Source organism: Crocuta crocuta, unplaced genomic scaffold (assembly GCF_008692635.1).
Source record: "Crocuta crocuta isolate KB4526 unplaced genomic scaffold, BGI_CrCroc_1.0 scaffold115, whole genome shotgun sequence".
NCBI classification, from domain to species: domain Eukaryota; kingdom Metazoa; phylum Chordata; class Mammalia; order Carnivora; family Hyaenidae; genus Crocuta; species Crocuta crocuta.
The window spans coordinates 7,036,751-7,053,302 of NW_027530575.1; the positions used below are offsets into that span (position 1 = coordinate 7,036,751).

Sequence of the window (16,552 nt, forward strand, 5' to 3'; positions counted from 1 at the left end):
GGTGGTAAAGTATGGGAAGAGAAATCCGAGCCAAGGATGGGAACTTCGACCCCCCTCATTGCCCTCCGCAGATGAAGAGGAGAGTGAGGATGAAGACGGCAGCGTGGTGACCCGTGAGGCGCTTAAGATCCGTTCCCAGAAACTGATTGAATCCCGCAGCAAGAGGCGCAGTCGTTCACGGAGGTCCTAGGCTCACTCTCACACCCACCTGGTGCTTCCGGGCCCTTGCAGAGCTCCCAACCCTTCTGGGTCCAGCCTCAGGCCCACGGGCCTCTTCAAGGACCAAACGCGGCCGGCACATGGGAGCGGAGCGCGCCAGGGCGCCCGCAGTAGAGAAGGGGGCTGTGCCGCCGGACGTTCCCACCGTAAATCTTTCAAGGCGGGGCCGCGCTGGCCTCGGAATCGCGCAATAAAGGTCACCAACCAGCCCCTCTGAGTAGTATTTGCCTCTCCTTGACCCTACGTCGCTGCAAAGACGGCTGCCCCTAAAATCCAGGACCCATAGAGTCCACCTTCTCCAACCAGGGGAGTGAGGCCTCCCATCAGCTGGGGACACAGATTGAGCACCCCCACCTCCAGGAAAATAGGAGATACCTCCACACGCGGAGTGGACCAGGCGTGGTCCACTTTGAGGACAGGGTACTCTCTTCCTGGGGCCGCAGACACCCCCCCTCCCCCACTTAGCTATGTACACTGGCTCACCCACACCCGGAGACACAGAAAAGAGCCCTTCCCTGGAAGAGAGAGGTGTCCTTTCTCCTGGGCACAGATTGATATACACCCAAAGCCTGGACCTCTCCGTGGCCTGGGCTGGGTGCTGGGGTCCAGCTGGGGGCATCCGAGAGCCTTGGGTCCTGCCCCGCCCCTGCACAGCCCGGTCGCCCCGCCCTGCCCCACGGGCCCCAACGCCCGGCCACTGCCCGCTGCCCGTCGGCCCTTCCGCCTCAGTCAGCGGCGCCGTGGAGCGGGACGGGCACTGGCCATGGATCGGACGACGGGCAAGGACCTCGCCCTGGTAAGGGGACCCGGAGTCCCGGACGCCACATCCCTGGCGATCCTAAGGCCCAGAAGCTCCAGGTGCCCGCCTTTCAGACCCTGTCTCCCCTCAAATCGGACCCTTGGTACCGGCAGGGGATTCCCTACCTTGGCCTCCCGGTCCCCGACCCAGGGAGGTGGCTGGTACCTCTTAAGAATGGGGGGGGGGGCGTCTCTGAGCTCATTTACAGGAGGGTCCGTGAGCCTGGACCCTAGGACGTCCCCGAATGCCACTCCATCCTCTCGGGACCAGGGGGGAAGGTCCCCTGGGGACTTCCCTAGCCCGGGACGCCGCCCCGAGTTTCGCAGAGTCCGACCGGGAAGGGGGAGTGGTGCTAGAAGCCCCGGCTTAAGTCCTCGCGGGAGAGGGGGGCTGAGGGCTCGGNTCCGCGTCCAGGCGCCGCTGCAGGACTGGGGCGAGGAGACCGAGGAGGGAGCGGTGTACAGCGTCTCCTTACGTCGGCAGCTCAGTCAGCGCTCGAGCCCGAGGGAAGGGCCTGGGGGCAGCCAGGTGGGGAAGGGGCCGGAGGAGGCCGGGGGAGGGCGGGGCTGAGTGGAGCAGAGGAGCCTGCAGGTAGAGGTGAGGGCTGGGCCGAGGGGCGGGGCTGCGCCCCGGGGAGGGGCGGGGCTTAGAGGCCGACCTGGTTGGGGCNCGAGGGTCTTTTGGGCTTGGAGCAGAATAATGAATCCAGGAGGCCGGATTCCGAGAAGCGGGCAGGACCAGATGTCAGAGCAGTGCTTAGCGACGGGCATAATGGGAAAGGGGGGTACTCCGGGCCACCCCTTTGTGTCTCTCTGCCGCCTCCCCCCTTGCCCCGCAGGCCCCCGGCCCCGCTGCGGACGCCTTCGTCCATTACCGCACGAGCAAGGTGCGGGCGCTGAGGGCGGCGAGGCTGGAGCGGCTGGTGCGGGAATTGGTGTCTGGGGACCGCGAGCAGGACCCGGGCTTCGTGCCTGCCTTCCTGGCCACCCACAGGGCCTTTGCGTCCACTGCCCGCGTGCTGGGACTTCTCCTGCCACCGCCGCCACCGCCCCTGCCTCCAGGGTCAGTACCGACGGGAAACCTCCGAGCTCTCACCCCCCAGCCTCTCCCCTGGGGGCTGCCTCCCGCCTTCCTTCCCCCTAACCGCCCCCGAGCCTCCCTCTTCACCTGATGGGGGGCTGGGGGGTTGCTTTTCCCAGACTAGAGATCGAGAAGACCGAAGGAGGAGGTCTGCCCGTCAACAAGAACTTAAGGTTGGTCTCCCCTAGGTGAGGGTAGGGGGTCCTAGATGTCCCGGGTCGCAGCTCTGGGCTGCGCTCTGAGGCCCTCCACTCCGGCCAGGGCTGTGGTGTCGGTGCTGGGCTCCTGGCTGCGGGATCACCCTCAGGACTTCCGGGCTCCCCCTGCGCACTCGGACCTAGGCAGCGTCCGCACCTTTCTGGGCTGGGCGGCCCCGGCAGGGCCCGAGGCCCGGGAGGCAGAGAAGCTTCTAGGAGATTTCCTGGAAGAGGCCGAGCGGAAGCAGGAAGAAGAGGATTCTGAGGCGCGCACAGGTGAGGGGTAGGAGGCACCCCAGAGTGCCCTGAGCAGGACTTTTCCTGCACGACCCGTCCCCCCCCAGGGCCTTCTCCCCTCGCAGAGATGCTACAGATCTTGGGCAAAGTTCTTAATCCTGTCTGAGCCTTCCTCTCCCCACCTGTAAAATGGGGTAGTGACCCCTAGTCTACAGTATCAGCATCTGTCTAGCACCCCTCCCCCCACCCCTCCCCCCTCACTACAAAAATACTCCACCACCGGGTCGGGATGCCCTGTGTTTCTAGCTACAACCATTCCATTGCCACTTAGTCTAGGAGCTACAGAGACCCGGGTTCAAATCCCAGTCCTGCCATTTGCTGACTGTGCCACCTTGAATAAGCCACTTCCACCTCTGAGCCTCAGTTTCCGTATCTGTGAAATGGGAGTGATAATAGTATTTACCTCATTGACCTCTTTATTCCTTCAGCAAATATGTAGCTACTGGTTCTGGCAAATAACAGTAGACAGTGGCTCCCAGTTCGCTAGGGAGGGTAGCAGTAAACAAGTAAATACGGGAGCAGTGAGGGCTTGGCAAATCGTGTTATTTTCATTATTGTTATCATTGATTCTCGCTTATTGGAGTCTACCACTTATAATGAAAACGCATAAGGAGGAGCGCCTGGGTGGCTCAGTCGGTTAAGCATCCGACTTTGGCTCAGGTCATGATCTCACAGTTCGTGGGTTCGAGCCCCGCGTCGGGCTCTGTGCTGACAGCTAGCTCAGAGCCTGGAGCCTCTTCCGGATTCTGTATCTCCCTCTCTCTCTGACCCTCCCCTGCTCAAGCTGTCTCTCTCTCTCTCTCTCTCAGATATAAACAAAAAAACATAAAAGAAAACGTATAAGGAGCCATACTGCTATTGCCGTTTTCTTGTGGAGTCGGCATCAGCAAACTATCTGGTCCTTTGCAGAGCTTGCCAACCTGTGTTGTAGAGAACTTTGTGGGGGAGGGGAAAATATCTACATCCTTCGTTCAGGTGTTTGTTCACTTCTTCAGACCTGCTTTCTCTGATCGTCTCCCAGCAAATATATCCTACTCTGCGTCCTTGCCGGCCTTATTTTTCTGCATAGCACTCCTTGGCTTGTCCCAGACTCTGTCCACAGGGCAGGAACATCCAAGATTTGTTGAGTGAATAATCGCATCCTGCTTATAAAGTATCATCTTTCAGTCGTTTGTGGTCAACCTGATCTCTATCACAAAAGCATCTAAATCCCTAACCCCCATCTTTTAATCCTCAGATTAAAGTGGCCACATTCCTCTCCGCTTTACAAAGTAGCAGACTTCTCTCTCCCTGGTGACAAAGCCTCAGTTATTTATGTATATTTTATCCCTGCGTCTTCCCTCTTGGTCTTTCTTCCTCTGCCGGCAGGATTACGCCAGCTGATTTCAAGGCATTAGAGCTAAATGGTCCAGTGGGGTAGCTACTAGCAGCAGGGAGTTATAGACATTGAACTTAAAATAAAAATGTCAGCTATTCGTTAACATTGGCCACATTTCTCGGTAGCCATGTTGGACAGCGCGGGTAGAAAAATATCTCCACCACTGTAGGAAATTCTATTCAAAGTACCACCCTAAACTGTGAGTTCTTGAAGTCAGAGGAGAAAATGAACACATATTAGATGCCTACTGTGTGCCTTGCTCTGAGAAACACTGAATTTTAACATCTTTTTTGCGGGGATTAGTTTTTAGTATGGAAAATTTCCGATACACAGAAAAGTGGAGAGAATGGTATAAAGAGCTCTCAGACACCCATTGCTCATTTTCAGCAATTAAGAATTTGGCACGGGCCGCCTGGGTGGCTCAATCAGTTAAGCCTCCGACTTTGGCTCAGGTCATGATCTCACTGTTTGTGGGTTCGAGCCCCGGGTTGGGCTCTGTGCTGACAGCTAGCTCAGAGCCTGGAGCCTGTTTCCTATTCTGTGTGTGTCTCTCTCTCTGCCCCTCTCCTGCTCATGCTGTCTTTCTCTCTATATATATCTCTCAGAAATAAGTCAAACATTAAAAGTTTTTTAAAAATTAAGAATTTGGCACAAAAATGGTTTTTCAGGATGATTTGAAAACAAATCCCATACTTATGTCACTGCACACGTAAATACTTTGGTATGTACCTCAACCGACAAGGGCTGGTTTTAGGATTTTTAAAAAATATAACCTCGTGCCTACAGTGTTTTCTAACAAAATCAGCAATGATTACTTAATATCAAAAAAAAAATACCTAGTCCAGAATCTAATCACCCCTTTTCCCTAAATGGCTTTTTTTTTTTTTTTAAGGTTTTTCTCTGAAATCCAAACATCCATTCAAGGCACTGGTCTTTCTTCTTCTTTTTTAAAAGTTTATTTATTTAGAGAGAGAGCACGAGTTGGCGAGGGGCAGAGGAGAGAGAGAATCCCAGAATCCCAAGCAGGATCCACACTGTCAATATGGAGGGCTCAAACCCATGGACTGTGAGATCATGACCTGAGCTGAAGTCAGAAGCTTAACTGACTGAGCCCCCCAGGCGCCCCAAGGCACTTGGTCTTTCATTTCTTGGGTCTCTTTTATTCTATGACAATCTCCCTTTGCCTTTTGTTTAATGTCATTAGGGAGGGGAAATGAGTCATTTGTCCTGAGGAATGTCTCATATTCTCCACTTACCTGTTCACTGTCTCATGGTGACACGTAGCATGTTCCTCTATCCCCACGTTTGCCGTAAGACCTATAGATTTGATTAATTTAGGTGCAATTTTCCCCCCAATGGCAACTTTTTAAAACTAGGATTTTGAGGGGCGCCTGGGTGGCTTAGTCGGTTAAGCGTCCGACTTTCGCTTGGGTCATGATCTCGCAGTTCGTGGGTTCGAGCCCCGCGTCGGGCTCTGTGCTGACTGCCGGCTCAGAGCCTGGAGCCTGTTTCAGTCTGTGACTCCCTCTCTCTCTGACCCTCCCCTGCTCACGCTGTCTCTCTCTCTCTCCTAGAAATAAATAAAACATTAAAAAAAAAATTAAAAAAATAAAAAATAAAAAAAATAAAACTAGGATTTTGCAACACCACCTGTCCTAATTTGAAATGAAAGATAGCTAATTAAATGCACTTACAGAGATAATTAAAAAACGATAATATGGCACTGTAACTCTAATATGAAGGAAAAATAAAATGAAAGCAGCTTATACAATAATAAACTGTGTTTGTTGCTGTGTTAGCACGTGGGCATGACTTACTAGAAGATGTGGCGAGGTGGCCTACAGCCTTGGTCTCTTAGAGCATCATGGTGAATGTGACAGTCACAAACACCAACTAAGGCACCACACAGGTGCAGGAGCATAAACTCTAGTGACATTACTTTCCAGAATGGTGAACGACATTCGTAATTTCCAAGCAAACCAGAGTCCAGACTTCGATAGTTCTTGCAATCCTAGAGCTAACCTAATGGGTGCTCACGAGCAAGAGAGTTGTGTTGTGGGTGAAGATGATTGCGAACAGGTTTCCCAAAGAGACAAAGGTCTTGAAGGGACATTTGGAGGTTGAGTGGCACAAATTCACTGTGCCTGTCCGCCCCATGTGGCTGACTTGTGGCAAAATTTCCTCTAGGGCGCGCCACCACTGGATTCCACTATGGGAAAAATCATTCCTTTTTTTTCTTTTTCTAAGTAGGATCCACACCCAATGTGGGCTTGAACTCACGACCCTGATATCAAGAGTCTCATGCTGTACTGACTGAAGCATCCGGGCACCCCAAAAAGCATTCCTATTGATTATTTTATAGCAGTCTAGTATATACCATCCCCTTTGATTTTTTAAAAATCCAGATGAAGAAATCAAGGCACAAGGGAGGTTAAAGTTCACATAGCAAGGCTGGTGGACAAATTTGGAATTGAACTTGGGACTAACAATAACCTTCCCTTAACTCCAAGGCTATACTACCTCTCACCACAATAGGGTAGATGGACTTTATTTTAATATAGCTTCAAAAACAAAACAAAAAAATCCCCAAAACCCACAAACCTCTCTCTTCTACTTTAGCCTTTAAGCATCTGGCTTCAAATCCCTGCCCTGCCATTCCCTGAAGGTGCAACTTAGGGCAAAGTTTTCCTGCCTCAGTTTCCCCAGCCGTGGAAGGTATACAATAATACCTCCCTCGCTCGGTTACTGTGTTAAATCACCTGAGGTGGATGACCACCCAAGATGCTACATAAACGTTTCTGTTGCTGTGACACCCTTAAAAATACTCAGGGAGAGGGGCGCGTGGGTGGCTCAGTCGGCTAAGTGTCAGACTTCGGCTCGGGTCATGATCTCACGGTTCGTGGGTTCGAGCCCCGCATCAGGTTCTGTGCTGATGGCTCAGAGCCTGGAGCCTGCTTCCGATTATGTGTCTCCCTCTCTGTCTCTGACCCTCCCCTGCTCACTCTGTCTCTCTCTCAGAAAAACATTAAAATAAATAAATAAATAAAAATACTTAGAGGTTTCCATTTTGCAGATAAGTAAAGTGAGACTCAGAGACACTAAGGCATTTGTCCAAGGTCCCCCAGCCAGTCCTGGAGTCAAAGCCCTTCTTCTCCCTCAGGCCTTCTTGAAGCTTGCGAGACCCCCCGCCCAGATTCCCCAGAAAGCTGCTGGGAAGAGGAGGCAGGACTGGCGCGGGAAGGCCCTGAGCTCCTAGACTTCAGCGTAGATGAAGTGGCGGAGCAGCTGACCTTCATGGACGTGGTAAGGGCCGGGGCGGGGCGCGGGAACGGGGCAGGCTCCGCGGAGCACGGATCCCACCCCCCGTCCCCGACCCCCTCTCTTCACCCAGGAGCTCTTTTCTCGGGTGCGGCCCTGCGAGTGTCTGGGCTCCGTGTGGTCCCAGCGAGACCGCCCAGGGGCCGCAGGCACTGCCCCCACTGTGCGCGCCACCGTGACCCAGTTCAACATGGTGATCGGTTGCGTGCTGGGCTCCGTGCTCGGAGCGCAGGGCCTGGCCGCCCCACAGAGGGCGCAGCGGCTGGAAAAGTGGATCTGCATCGCCCAGGTGCNAAGGCCCAAGACAGAGGGCTGGGAATGAGGGGAGGGTTGGGCTTGCGAGGTACCTAAGGGAAAGCCTAGAAGGGGCCAGGGCCAGGGCCCGGGACTGCAGAGGGACACTGCGTGGGTTTAGGGATGAGAGGAAGGGGTGGGGGAAGGTCATGGGGTGGCGGTGGATTGGAGGAAGGACTAAAGCCCAGAGAAGGGGGCGGAGGGCCCTAAAGGGACTGGGTGAGGGAGGGGCAAGAGCCTCAAGGCTGAGGCTGAGAAACAAANGACGGTTGATACCCACCTGGGGTGGGACATAGGTTCGGGCAGGAGAGGTCTGGGTCCTGGGGAGATACAGCGGGCAAGTCTAGGGCCCGGAGAGAAGCGACAAAGGAAGCCCAGGTGCGAGGTAGAGAGTGGAGGGTCCCCAGGGAGGAGGCGGACTCAGGAGCTTGTCAGATGTGGGGCGGGTTGTAGGAGTCTGGCCTGGGGTCAGAAGTCGTGGATCCGAGCTGGGGGTCAGGCTTGGGATGTGACCAGCACCCTCACCCCACGCCCCCCCCAGCGCTGCCGCGAACTGCGGAATTTCTCCTCCCTGCGCGCCATACTGTCCGCCCTGCAGTCCAACCCCATTTACCGCCTCAAGCGGAGCTGGGGCGCCGTTAGCCGGTGAGGACGGGAGAAGGAGGGGTGGGGCGGGCCCTCCTCCCCAGCGTGGCTCTGACCTTCCCAGGCACTGATCCGTGACCCCTCCCTTGGCACCCCCCACCCCCTCCAGGGAACGGTTATCCACTTTCAGAAAACTTTCGCAGATTTTCTCCGATGAGAACAACCACCTGAGTAGTCGAGAGATTCTTTCCCAGGTAAAGATGGGTGTGGACCCCCGAGGATCCCAGGCCCCCCCCAAAAAAAAAGGGACCTGGGGCTAGGCAGCGCTTGTCCTTGTCATAACATTCAGTGTCCTTTCCAACACACCTCACCCATGACCTTCTCTTTTGTTCGCCGGCAGCCACAGGCTTTTACTGCCTCTGCTGCCCTCGCTAAACTCACATGCGGTGACTGCCTTGTTTATTCCTTCAACAAATACCAGAAGTTACATGGACAAGGTCACTTGAGGCCAGAGTCATAGCAAAGAGTAAAAAAAATAAATTAAATAAAATAGTGCTAGGACTTGACTTTGATAAGCTAAACTAAAAATGGCGTACCACAAGTCTGACTTTAACGGAGGCAAGATTTAGATACTTTTTTTTTAATGTTTCATTTATTTCTGAGAGAGAGAGAGAGAGACAGTGTGAGCAGGGGAGGGCCAGAGAGAGAGGGGGGCACAGAATCCAAACCAGGTTCCAGGCTCTGAGGTGTCAGCACAGAGCCCGACACGGGGCTCCAACCCACGAACTGTGAGATCGTGACCTGAGCCGAAGTCAAACGCTTAATCGACTGAGCCACCCAGGCGCCCCCAGATTTAGAGTCTAACTGCGGCCAGGTGCTGATCCTTAGCGTGAGTCCAGAAGAGTTGGAATGTTCCTGCCTGTTCCTGCGGCCCAGAACATTCTTCACACTCACCTTCTTCAGGTCTCGCTCCACTTGCTCCCTTATTGCCTTCATCTCCGCCTGGCACATGGGCAGTTGCTGTCTCTCCCTGGCTGAGGTCTGCTCTGCGAAGCCAGGAGTTTAGGTCTCTTTGGCTCACTGCTGCCTCCCTTGCACTCAGAACACAGCCTGGCCCAGAGTAGCTGCTCAGGAAATACCTGTGCGTGAATGAATGTCTTGAATAAAGGATAAGAGGTCAAGGAGCGGGGAGCTCTGGGGCGCATGGAGCGCTCAGTCGGTTGAGCGTCCGACTTTGGCTCAGGTCATGATCCCACGGTTCATGGGTTTGAGCCCCATGTCGAGCTCTGTGCTGACAGCTCAGAGCCTGGGGCCTGTCTTTGGATTCTGTGTCTCCCTCTGTTTCTAACCTTCCCCTGCTCACACTGTCTCTCTCTCTCTCTCTCAAAAATAACTAAAACATTAAAAAAAAAAAAAAAAGGAACAGGGAGCTGTGAATTCAGCACCGACTGTATACCAGGCACTGTGCTGGGAGACTCCCACCATGAGCCAGACAGACGAGGTTCCTGCCCTGGGTGGGGGTGAGGGGGAATATCAGGCCTTATGTAGGGAGACGTGTCTATATAATAACGGCCTAGTGAGTCTATAATTCATTACCGTCATTACCAGCTAGAGCGATGCTGTGAAGGCAGCGTTCAGGGCATGGGTGTCAGGCCTGTGTCATTCAGGCCGGGACAAGGTCGCTCGCCTGTGCTGAGGCCGCCCCTGGAGGCCAAGGCCTGTCCCTTGTTATCTGCTCCCTTCCCTTGTTCAGTTTTCCCTGGGCTTGGCCTTTACAACGGGCCGGTGGTTGCTGAAGGCAAAGCATGTAGGTGGTGGGTCGTGAGGCACGTTTCCTGAGAAAAGGGTCAGAGAGACCCCCAGGACCCTCAGTTCTTCCCTCCCCCCAGGAGGAGGCCGCCGAGAGCCCCCAGGAGGAGGACACCCTCCCAGGAAGCCTGTCCCCGGTGAGTGAGGCGGCTTGGGATGGGGGACAAGCAGAATCCTCACAGAAAGGGGTGGTACGCGATGGGGTCAGTGTTGGCTGAGAGTAACCAGAGCTCTGGGGCCACAGAACCTGCCCCCAGGCCCTGTCCCTTACCTTGGCACCTTTCTCACGGACCTGGTTATGCTGGACACGGCCCTGCCGGACATGCTGGAGGTCTGACCCCTGACCCCTGACCCTTGACTCCTGACCCCAGTCCCACTTCCCCGCAGCACAGTGGGCCTCCTGACATTCTCCCCTTGACCCTGCCCAGCACTCTCTACCCCAGCCCCCTTAGCGCAGTGGGGCTCCTGACATCCCAGCCCCTGACCTTGACCCTCCATCCTTGATTCTGGAGGCTCTGGTTCAGACAAAGTTTGCCCCCAGGGGGAGCTCAGCNNNNGAGATCCTGGCCCACATCCAGCAGCTGCAGAAACGCTGTCGGAACTACTGCCTGAGTCCCCACGCTCCCATCCTGGCGGCCCTGCACGCCCAGCACCAGCTCAGCGAGGAGCAGAGGTGACTGCGCCCAGCCCCCCCCAGCCCCTCCCCGCATGGCACACAGGACCCACTTACCCCACATACCGCTCCAACTCCTCAGACACCCTCCTGAACCCCGACCCCCATTTTCTCCAGTGAGGGTCCCAGTGAACCTGTGACCTCAGATTTTGACCCCATCTGACTTTCCGACTTTAGCCTTTAATGTACAGTTGGCCATTCCGCTCACCTGTCCCATCTGTCTGCCTGCCCACCTTCTGACCCTATCTGACCTATGACCTCATTTGTAACCCCAGTCTGAATCTCTGAGCCCAGTCACTGACTCCCAGTTCTGAATAATTGACTCCAACTTTGGTGTGTGTTTGACCATCCAACTCAACTATCCCAACTGTTTCCTTTCATTCTATTGCCCCAGTCATTGACCCCAATGATCACTTGACCTTGAACTCTATCTTTGACCCAATTTTACTCCTCAATCCCATGTAGCGAATCCCTGTGTGACCTACCAACCAAGCCATCCCGTCTCATCTCTAATCAGACCCCGATGGCATAATAGCCCCCCCCATTTACTACTCTGACTCTGATATTTGGTGCCCAACCCCCACCGTTCCCCCCATACACCCAAAATGTGGCTCCCCACCGATTCTAGCAAAGCTCTCAGCTCATTCCCTGCTGCTTCCTGACCCCACCCCATCCCATGTGCACCTTGACCCCTCAGCTATCGTGTCTCCCGTGTAATTGAGCCGCCAGCTGCCTCCTGCCCCAGCTCCCCACGCATCCGACGGCGTCTCAGCCTCACCAAGCGCCTCAGTGCGTGAGTCTTGGGCTGTGCCCGGGGAGAAACGTGGGCAGAGGTGGGAGACCGCTCCTGGGACCGAGTCTGATCTCCTCCTCATCCCTCATCTCTATCTTTAGAAAGCTGTCCCGAGAGAGGGGCTCATCCCCTGGGGGGAGCCCTGGGGACCCCTCGTCCCCCACCTCCAGGTGAGCATCCCAGCTAGTAAAAGGACTAGAGATGGCAGGGTCAGAGGTCAGAGCAGCCGCTCGACCTCAGGCTCTGTGTCTCCCTCAGTCTTTCCCCAGGGTCTCCTCCATCTAGTCCTAGAACCAAAGACCCTCCTCCAGGCAGTCCCCCGGCCTCGCCAGGGCCCCAGGGCCCCAGCACCAAGGTACTGTTGACAGAACTGTGGATGTACAACTAGAAGCATATGTGTGAACTTGCTGCTGTGTGCGTCGGATTCCCTGTGTGTAAACATAGCCTTGCGTGTTTGTTGGTCGTGTGTAGGTTTGTTTTTGCAACGGGGCGTGAAGGTCTGTATGTGATGGGATGGCAGAGATGTGGGCTTGTGAGTGCCCAACTGCCCGTCCCCAGGCTCCACGTGTGTAGAGGGATGAGTAGGGCTTCCCCCGCTCAGCCCCCACCCCCACTGCCTACAGCTGCCCCTCAGCCCGGACCTGGCAGGCTCCCGGCCCTTGGCTTTGCCTCTGAGTGGCTCCCACATCTCCTTGCCGGGGCAGCAGGGATCAGAGGCTCGAGTCATCCGAGTCAGCATTGACAATGACCACGGGAACCTGTATCGGAGCATCTTGGTGAGGGGTTGGGCCGGGAGCCTGCGGGCACAGCCCTGTCCTTGGAGCTTGGCCGTCACGCCTCACCAGCCACCTTCTCTTCCCAGCTCACCAGTCAGGACAAGGCCCCCACTGTGGTGCAGCGGGCCCTGCAAAAGCACAACGTGGCCCATCCCTGGGCCCGTGACTACCAGCTCTTCCAAGTCCTTCCGGGGGACAGGGGTGAGCAGGGACGGCTTGGAGGCTGGACTGGGGAATAGCCAGGAGGGCAGCAGATTGGCCAGGGTCAAGGCTGGCCATAACACAGCCACGAGGTGCCTCCGATCTGACACAGAGTATGGGAAAGATAAAGCAGGGTGGGGAGAAGAGGCAGTAAAATATTTGTGCCTTGATTTTGCGGGGTCACGAGGCTGCCCCGGCTGGGTGAGGGAAAAGGACACTAAAGGTGTCTTCTTGGGGTTTGTGGGGAAGTGAAATTGTCCAGGGTCACATGGGAGAGGGAGGAAAGGAGGTTGTTGTGGCTTAAATGTGTAGGATCATGTTCAGGCTCAGCCTGATGGGGTGGGGGGCCTAAAGGGGGGGGCCTGGGCTTGAGTTTGTGAGGAAATGAGTTTGTCCCAGTTCAGCATGGAGACTCTGAAGTTATCTGAATGTAGCACATGGTATTGACATTCGGGGGAGGGGAACATGATCTTGCTCAATACAGACACAGGTAGAAGGTTCCCCAGCTCTCAAGGAGAGGACACGACATGGGTTTGGCGGGACATTAAGGAAGGAATATAGGAGGCTTTTCAGCGATCAAGTGTGAGGGCCACAGACCGTACAGGCTGGATGTAGGAAGTCAGAAGGTGTCCAAGTTCATGGTGAGAGCAGCATGAACTTGGCTGGGAATTGGCTGGGGGGAAGGGTGGGTGAGCAGGAAGTTGATTGGGATGGGTTTGCGCGGCACAGGCTGTCTAGACTCCAGAAAGAGCCGGAGGTTGCCCAGGTCCATGGTCGGAGAGACTTGAGGTTGTACAAGCTTTGAGTGGGAAGTTGTCCGGGTTCCCAATGAGAGGAGGGCTCAGCACTGGCTGAAGGGACCCAAGGTTATTGTGCCAGAGGAAATGGCAGAAGGTGACTTAGGTCTTTCGCGGTGGAAGTATGAGGCGGTACAGGCCTTTCACCATCATGTCCACCCCTGGCCAGAGCTGCTGATTCCCGACAACGCCAATGTCTTCTACGCAATGAGTCCAGCTGCCCCCGGAGACTTTGTGCTGCGGCGGAAGGACGGCGCCCGGCACACAGCCACCATCTCCTCAACCTGAGGGGTCCCTCTTCTCCCTCTGGTGGTCTGGCCTCTGTCACCACGGAAGTGGGGAAAGAGCTCCTCTCCCAGAAAAGTCGCATTCTCCAATAGAGCCCATCATGCTCTGTATCACGTGACCCCCCCACCCCCAACTTTAGCCCATCGGACGCCATCTCTCTGATATTCTTGGCACTTGATCCTCACTCCAAAGCCATCAGTCCACGGGTGGCCGGATGAAGAGCTTCATCCCATAAACACAGAAGGCAGGTGGGGCACGGGTGGGGGTGGGGGGTCAGATCTTTCCCCAGAGAAATGTTATAACTGGGGGCGACACCTCAGGACTGACAGAAGTGGTTGAAAATAGCACCCAAAGTGATGAAACAGGAGGTCTGTCTGGTTTGTTCTATGCCTCGTGTTCTCTCTTGATCAAGATCGAAATTAAAAAACAAAAACTGAAACTGAAACAAAAAAACGAACAGCCTCGTGAAAGAGTCTGGGTGAGACATGACTGGATGCCAGAGAGTGGGGGGCTGTCACACGGAGGTCGGGACTCACCAACATTTGGGGGGACAATAGGCTGCTTTTCCGCCACGTATATGNCGACTGGATGCCAGAGAGTGGGGGGCTGTCACACACACGGAGGTCGGGACTCACCAACATTTGGGGGGACAATAGGCTGCTTTTCCGCCACGTATATGGGAGACTGAAGAAGTGAAATTTCACTGGAATCCGTGACAAATAACATCATGGCGGGGAGGTGAAAGGAGAGGGGTGCACTCTGTCTCTGTGCTGGGGTAGGAAGAAGAAACAGAGAAGGTAGGGAATAGAAGGGCCCATAAGGCCACCTATAACACAGTCCTAACAACATAAACAACTGCATTCATTTTTTTGTAAGTGTATTTATTTATTTAGAGAGAGTTAGTGTGTGCGGGGGAGGGGCAGAGAGAAAGGGAGAGAAGAATTCCAAGCAGACTCTGCGCTGAGTGCAGCGCGGGGCTTGAACTCACAAACCGTGAAGATCATGACCAGAGCCAAAATCAAGAGTCAGACACTTAACTGACTGAACCACCCAAGCGCCCCACAACAACCACATTCTGTAAATTTTTTTAAATGTTTGTTTTTGAGAGAGAGAGGGAGAGAGACAGTGTGAGCAGGGGAGGAGGAGGAGAGGGAGGAAGATACAGAATCCAAAGCCGGCTCCAGGCTCAGAGCTGTCAACACAGAGCCCGATGTGGGGCTCAAANCACAGAGCCCAACGTGGGGCTCGAACCCACGAACCGTGAGATCGCGACCTAAGCGAAAGTCGGACGCTTAACCAACTAAGCCACCCAGGCACCCCTGCAACAACCATATTCTTAATGTTTTCACTTAGGAACTTCCCTAGATGCTGAACACCATCTAGGGGCTTTATATATCTCACTGTTACTCAGNCAACCATATTCTTAATATTTTCACTTAGGAACTTCTCTAGATGCTGAACACCATCTAGGGGCTTTATATATCTCACTGTTACTCAGGGTTCTTTGTGCTTCTGGTGTTCAGAAACCCAGTGCAAACAGACATGCAAAAAGGGAAACTAATGGCTCATGTATTTGGAAAGTTCATTGAGTCCAGCTTCAGTCACCATTGGATCCAGGGATACCAAAGATATCATCAGGATTTTGTTGCAGTCTTTGGGCTTTGATTTGCTAAGAAGGAGACTCTACCCACCCCCCTCACTCCCCACCAAATCCAATCACCATCTGTGGCAATAGAGCAACCACTGATTTTTAGCTGGCCACCCAGAGTAGAAACATCTCCAGTCTCCCTTGCAGCAAGATGTGGTCATGTGACTATGTCTTGACCTATGCTATGTGGGCAAATTTTAGGGCTGCTCCTAAACAGAACTGTGTCCTCCCCTTCCCCCCCCTTTCCTGCCCCCTGCTGGTTAGAATGAAGCAGTGGAGTGGATCACCTTGGATTGAGGGGGGTTCATGCCCTTTGAATAACTGAGCAACAAACTTGAAGGAGCCTCGCCCTCTGAGACCAGGGAGCAGCCATATTGTACTGCTCCTTCTTGGATTGTTACACAAGAAAGAAATAGAGGTCTATCTTACTTACGCCAGTATTATTTGAGTCTGTTACAGCAGCCAAAATAGAATTTAATTAATATAGCCCCACTCCAGGGCAGGCTCACACCTGCTGGGGCAGTGTGAAGTTGATATTCTACCAGCCCCACCTTCCCATGCAAGGAGAGCCCCTCCTTTCCAATCAGGTCAAGCAAAAGTCCCAGAACAGATGCCCATTGGACCAATACATGTCACGTGGCCACCCCTGCACCAATCACTGTGCTCAGAGAAACATAATAGGCAGATTGTCCAGGTCCGGATCCTGCGCCCATGCTTTGAGCTCACTTTGAATCACAATACTAGAGTCTGGGAGGGCGCACACATGGAAATTACTTTTGAGCACTGCTACTAAGGGAAGGGGGGCTCAGTAGATTAAGCATCAGACTCCCGATTTTGCCGCAGATCATGATCTCATGGTTCATAAGTTTGAGCCCCGGGTCCGGGCTCTCTGCTGTCAGGGCCAAGCCCGCTTTGGAGCCTCTGCTCTGTTTCCTCTCTCTGCCCCTCCCTCCCTATCTCTTTCAAAATCAACAAACAAACAACAATAACAAGAAGAGGAATGTAAGCATCCCATACAGTCTGGGAAAAGACAAATTACAGACCATAATATGCTATTTTACAGGCTTCTGTTGTTGCTATGAATATTAAGCCCATAGGACCAGTCAGATGTAAGTAACAGTATCCTTCTCGAAAGAGCTTAAGCAAATAATTGTGATGCAATGTAATGTGTCAGTTATATTTCAATAAAATAACTTGGTTTTACTGAGTGCTTGCTATGTGCCAGGTACTGTCTTAAGAACTTTACCTGATCTATCTCATTGAATTCTTACGTTTTCTCAATGGAATAGGCACTCTTATTATGTCCATTTTATACACGAAGAACTGAGACTAGTGAGGATTAAGTAATGTATCCAAGGTCGCAAGGTTGGAGCTCGAACCTGAATGAAGCGTGATGCACC

The 16,552-nt window shown here is 53.8% G+C and overlaps 2 protein-coding genes across 3 annotated transcripts in view; both read left to right on the top strand.

Annotated features, from left to right (window-relative positions):
• ODAD3 (outer dynein arm docking complex subunit 3) overlaps nucleotides 1-414 on the top strand; it is an 8,561-nt gene extending 8,147 nt beyond the window's left edge. The window contains exon 13 of the mRNA XM_077767997.1: nucleotides 72-414. Coding sequence (XP_077624123.1) covers nucleotides 72-190 — 119 coding nt within the window. The 3' untranslated portion in view covers nucleotides 191-414. The remainder of the gene's footprint in view (nucleotides 1-71) is intronic.
• A 568-nt stretch (nucleotides 415-982) lies between these two features.
• Nucleotides 983-13,735, top strand: RGL3 (ral guanine nucleotide dissociation stimulator like 3). Of its 2 annotated transcripts, none has more exons than XM_077767999.1 (19): nucleotides 983-1,015; nucleotides 1,433-1,546; nucleotides 1,857-2,080; nucleotides 2,218-2,271; nucleotides 2,360-2,571; nucleotides 7,087-7,098; nucleotides 7,143-7,273; nucleotides 7,362-7,577; nucleotides 8,124-8,227; nucleotides 8,337-8,421; nucleotides 10,057-10,113; nucleotides 10,221-10,307; nucleotides 10,501-10,649; nucleotides 11,347-11,442; nucleotides 11,544-11,612; nucleotides 11,683-11,797; nucleotides 12,066-12,218; nucleotides 12,305-12,419; nucleotides 13,386-13,735. In XM_077767999.1, the coding sequence occupies exons 1-19, from the start codon at nucleotides 983-985 to the stop codon at nucleotides 13,502-13,504; spliced, it is 2,145 nt and encodes a 714-aa protein (XP_077624125.1). In that variant the 3' UTR covers nucleotides 13,505-13,735. The 2 variants fall into 2 exon arrangements, with proteins under 2 accessions (XP_077624125.1, XP_077624124.1); XM_077767998.1 differs by having other exon boundaries at nucleotides 11,701-11,797.
• The last annotated feature ends 2,817 nt before the right edge of the window (nucleotides 13,736-16,552 follow it).